The 5,076-nt window shown below is 42.6% G+C and overlaps 1 protein-coding gene across 1 annotated transcript; it reads right to left on the bottom strand.

Moving 5' to 3' along the window:
* Positions 1–1,590: 1,590 nt before the first annotated feature.
* Positions 1,591–4,725, bottom strand: POP4 (POP4 homolog, ribonuclease P/MRP subunit). The gene is made up of 7 exons (XM_074913183.1): positions 4,687–4,725; positions 4,525–4,577; positions 3,808–4,031; positions 3,119–3,196; positions 2,839–2,900; positions 2,434–2,535; positions 1,591–1,967 (listed from the first exon to the last, which is right to left on the bottom strand). Exons 1-7 carry the CDS (start codon positions 4,691–4,693, stop codon positions 1,831–1,833), a joined length of 663 nt encoding a protein of 220 aa, XP_074769284.1. The 5' UTR covers positions 4,694–4,725; the 3' UTR covers positions 1,591–1,830.
* Positions 4,726–5,076: the final 351 nt, after the last annotated feature.

Genomic DNA, 5,076 nt, shown 5'->3' with positions numbered 1-5,076 from the left:
AAACACTATTCTTGCCCATGCTGTGATTTCAGCTGATCAGTCTGGTTGAGTGATGCTGAATCTGGTTTGTGTCTGAGGGATTATGCCAGGGAGATCCAGCTCTCCTCTCCTGTAACCTCCCCCAGCAAAAGGTTCCAGAAAGGAGGTAGGAGCTCTGGAGGCCAACTGAGGGCTGACTGGCACAGTCAAGTGTTTTCACAGGACTAGGGAGGGTTGGAGGTGGTGAAGACCTTTTGGCTTTCTTGTGGCAGATAAATGGTTCACGTGCCCTGCACTGCAGTTAAGAGCTCTAACTGGAGCTGTCCTCCTAACCCCAGTATTAGGCTCTGATGTGTAGTATACGTGAGGAACAGCTGTGCCCCCCCCCTGCCCCATGACCCTGATTGGCTACAATTGCTTGGATGGTGACAGGGCAAAACTTTTCTTAGATACAGGTCTTTCACTGGATCCTGAAATGGACTACATCTAAATTGAAAGCTACCTTTATAATATAAATGCCATAGAGGCTCTTCTGTAACAGAAAAACATCAAGTGATCTAAATACAGGCGTCATTTCCACCTCACAAACAAGTCAAACCTGCCTAGTTGATGAGAGACTGTCATCTGGGCAATCAAAAAAAAGATTCTGGAAGTATATAGTAAAAAAGAAAAAAGATATAAAAGTGGCTGCGGATACATGAAGCACGTGTACTCAGAGCTGACCCAATCTCCACTGGTGTGTGTGTGGTCTCCATTACAACCACTGTTGTGGACTGTTGCAAAAAGCAAATATTTATAAAAGTTTAAATGCTAGAAGCTTCTTAAGTGGTGTTTTATTAAGGGTGGTTGGTGAGTTTGAGACTTACACTATGGAACAGAAGTAGTCAGGTAGTTTCAGTGATGTACTGATCATAAGTGATATAAATTGCCATCCACACTAGCCTTATTTAAAACTGTATGTAACATATACTAATAAGAATAAAGGTATTTTTAAAATGTGTAACATAGATATCATATCTAAATATATATAAAAAAGGCTAGAGTAAAGCTATGAATAGAGGTTAAATATTCGTAAAGCAATTTTGTGGGTAACTGAACTACAAGATTGAATGGGGGTCACTTCCATCTTTGACTTTCTAGCTTTAGGTGCTTCCCTCTTTTGTGATGTGTTGTGTTCCCTACGCTTTGGCATAACAATATGTAATTACTTATACAGACATATCTGCTTTAACCTTAAAGGAGGATGTTATTAGTAAGCACCTGGTAAGCAAACAGCTTATAGGGCTGCATTACATGTTTAGTATAGTTATATTTTCACTCATACATGTTACCTGTAACAATATTAACCACAGGGAAGGAGATATTCAAGGTAAAACCTATCAGTTGAAACAACTTACTTGAATATGCTTGCACCAGGCGAAGATGTTATGCTGGCCCAGGAACGATGAATATAGAAGAGCGGCTGTCATCACCTCCAGTCTCATTGTAAGCACATAATAGGCAGAGAGAGCCCAACTGATACAGAGGGCGACAGTAACATTTATCAGGGTTACAAGAGGTAACTTCCATTGTGCAACTTTATCATTTTCAATTGAAACAGAAGCCAGGTAATCAATACTAATCATAAAAGTTTATTAAAAGTCAGCATGTTATATACAAATAACAGATACAACAAACTCCAGCAGTCTGAGAGACTGCTTTAAAGACAACTGATAGTAGTCATTCTTCAGTAACAAATGCTTCAGAAGTATTTCACATAACTATTCCATTTTTAATCTGTCAGAAAACCTGGTCTTTAAACTGCAGGAAACCAGCGGACATCTCTATTAGTACTTCTGACTTGCCATGAAATCAGAGGTCGATAGTTCCTTTCAGCTTGAATTTTTTTGCAGACCGCTCACTTGCTCTAAGCTGGAACTTGCTTCCGTAGATGTAGGAAATAAATCCATCAATCTCCAACCTAAATACATTATTGAGTTTGGGAACAACTGAAAATGCAAAAGGAAAAAAATTAACAAAAGTGGACTAATGTAAATTTCTGTTATGAAAATATATTGATGTACCATGGGTTACTATTCACACGTAGACTTGAGGTTTGCCATGTTGCGAGGTTTTAATGCTTTAGCCAGAAAAGAAAAATAACCAAACCCTCTAAATTTTAAACTGGAATTACTAAATTAATCCTCTTCCAGGAGCATGCAGTAAGTGCCGCAGAGAACATCTCATGTGAATCAGATGAATGAGCCGTGTACATAATCATGTTGGGTTCACTGGACTGACTGCTTTTCAGTTGCTCACCTGAGATACTTTTTTGGTAAGATATTGGGCTGTTACACAGTCAGTGAAGACACTGATTTCTGCCACTCTATGCGAAGAACTAAAAGCACAGACATAAAACAATGTACTTTGGGAGGTTCAAGTTGAGAAAAGCACTGCAAAAATTGTCTTGTGTACCTTTTAATTTGTCCTCTTTAGTGATAATTTTGAAGATGTGTTTAAATTCCTGTAGAATGATTCCTGTTATCCCAACGTAAGAGGGGCACTTTGATTTTGTGACTGAAAGAACAGAAGTATGTATGTATTAGAAAATTTCAGATGCAGGCAGTTCTTTGCTCTTCTACAGCTGCCTCATGATTTTAAAAACTGCATTATTTCAGGCTGATGCAAACCAGTTACAGTAATCACTGGTAAAACTCGCAGTTAATCTGAGCAACTAACAACATGATCTTCAAGAGCCACTGACATATGATCTCACCTATGTGATTCTAGAGTTAATGATACTGAAAAGAATTCAAAAATAAGCCCCTGAAACGGAGTGTCTACTTCAGATGATTTTGTAAAAGAAAACGAAGAGAATACCTGTAACAATAGCTCCATGGAGATCAGCTTTTAGCAGTTTGCCCTGAACCATATGTGGCTGCCTTGAAGAGAGTGGGATTAGAGAAGAGGGAAAGAAAATTGTTAATAAAACAAAAGTTAGGTTTACAAAATGTGACTCTGACGTCTGAAATCGTGGTCAAAGTTTACAAAAATAGTATATACCCTATCAAGTAACTATGATGTTTCAAACAGTAACTCAGTAATCCTGGAAATATCTACCAAATCAAAACCACACTAATTTAAAAATATTTCAACTTACGCATCTGGTTTAAGTCCATGACAGAGGTCTCTGATATACTGTTTCCAGAGTTCATGTAGTGGTAGAAAGATGGTGTATCTGTGGTAAAAAGACAAAAGTAGTATACAGGAACTTAATTATCAGAAAATCTATTGGTTGTTTACTAAAGTAATTCATATTTCCAGAGTTAAAACTAACATAACTTTTGTAATCTGCCCTCATAACTTGCAAGGTAACCCACTTCAAACAACAGGTTTGCTGTAGAAAAAATGTACAAAGTATGCTCCTCTCTATCAACCCCAAATGGTGATGTGTTTTAGAGAATGAGAATACATCTAAGACCAAACAGATTTCTACTCTTTACCTCCCCACTTTGTTAGCAACAGCGGGGGCTTTACTCAACATGCATTAGTTTGAGGAACCTGATGCAGATTTCTGACTCTGGTCATGGGCAGTCTGACTTACAATCACCTCTGATCTAAGTTTTTATCTGGGTTAGGTATACAAAAGGAAAGAGAACAAGTAACAAACAGAAATGAATTTTCCAACTATACAGACAGGAGAACTGTTTTTCATGGTGAAATGCCACAGAGTCTCAGATTGACTTTGCATACTGAAGGGTTAATATCCACGTGTATATGCTGTCACTTTTACATACTTTTGATGTACTTCCCACTCTTACCACACAAAGAAAATATTTAAGATCTTACCTTTGCTGTTCGGGCTCAATTTCAAAAAGACGCATTTCTCGCCTTTGTTTGGCAGTAAAACCTTTTGTTTTCTTCCTCTTTTGCTTTCTCTTTTTTTGGGAATAATGCTCAAGAACTACAGCTTTCCGAGTTAATATATCCTGGATATCTTCATCTTTCTTTTTTGGCATACTACGCTTCAGGAAGGTATTTACAAACGTTTTGGCTTCTTCTGATCCCTGAAGCTAAGGATATTTTAAAAGATACTTTAAAATATGAAATTTTAATTGCATTGAGAGCTTGCTGATGACTAGCAGTTTTTATCAAGCTGACAGAATTAACACAGGAATGGGAGATCTACACATAAGTGAATAGTAAATGGAAAATGTTCACGTGCAGAAACCCCATGCACGCACTGTCGAGTGCAAGCATACGACAGCCTACGGCTTTCTCACGTCAGTTTAATGTGTCTGTTAGTGAGGAAATGCCCATTTTTGCATTTAATTTGAAACGGTGCCTTCAAACGCTGAAGCCAAAGGGAGCGTACTGGGGAAAACAGGGCCGGCGCCCCCGCCCGCGGGCACAAATCCACCCCCCTTCCTTTTGTTTCGAGTAAGACTTTGTGAGAAAAGAGTTGAAATCGCCAAGTAGCTCCCGGGACGGGCGCTTCGGGCGGGACACGCTGCTCCCGGGACCGCCCCCGCCGGCTGTCCTGCCGGGCCGGGGCTCCGCCGGTACCTGGAGGCGCAGCTCCCCCGTCTCCTCCGGCGGCAGGCGGCGGTACAGCAGCCCTGCAAGGCACAGCGGGGCAGGGCATCAGGAGGGGCCGCCGCGGCGAGGGGCCCCCTCGACCTCGGGCGCTCACCCCCCTCCCTCGGTCACCCGCCCTCCCTCTCTCACCCTCCATGGCGGCGGCCGCCGGCGCTTCCGGCGCAGCTGGTGACGACAGCGGAGGCGACGCGCGCCTGCGCAGAGAGCCGGCGGCTCGCGCTGGCCGCCAGGCGGCGCCTGCGCCCCGCCTCCTCCGACCCCCCGGGGGGAAGCGGTGGCGCTTGTGCCGTGTTGATCAGATTATCCTCATGGCGAAGGTGCTCCAGGAAATAAACATCCAACAGTTCTTTTTCTACCATTATTAGGAGCTAAGAATATCTTATGGCAGTTCCCTAGTGCTTGAAGCTCGCAGGGCCCCTCAGAGGTGCCGAAGCCCGACAGAGGCCTGTGCGGATGGTGCTGCCACGGCCGGCCCTGCCCTGCCCTGCCCTGCCCGGCGAACAGGGCGTCAGGCCTGGG

This window comes from Athene noctua, chromosome 9, assembly GCF_965140245.1.
Source record: "Athene noctua chromosome 9, bAthNoc1.hap1.1, whole genome shotgun sequence".
Classification (NCBI taxonomy): Eukaryota; Metazoa; Chordata; class Aves; order Strigiformes; family Strigidae; genus Athene; species Athene noctua.
Note: the sequence above shows the minus strand (reverse complement) of the source record. Positions and strands in the feature narration are given on the sequence as shown.

Excerpts from the sequence above, each read along its gene's own strand:
- POP4 (XM_074913183.1), bottom strand. Across the intron at positions 4,032-4,524 it reads CGGGGGAGCTGCGCCTCCAG|CTTCAGGGATCAGAAGAAGC; the intron begins GTACCGGCGGAG and ends AAATATCCTTAG. Across the intron at positions 2,536-2,838 it reads CCATGGAGCTATTGTTACAG|TCACAAAATCAAAGTGCCCC; the intron begins GTATTCTCTTCG and ends CTGTTCTTTCAG.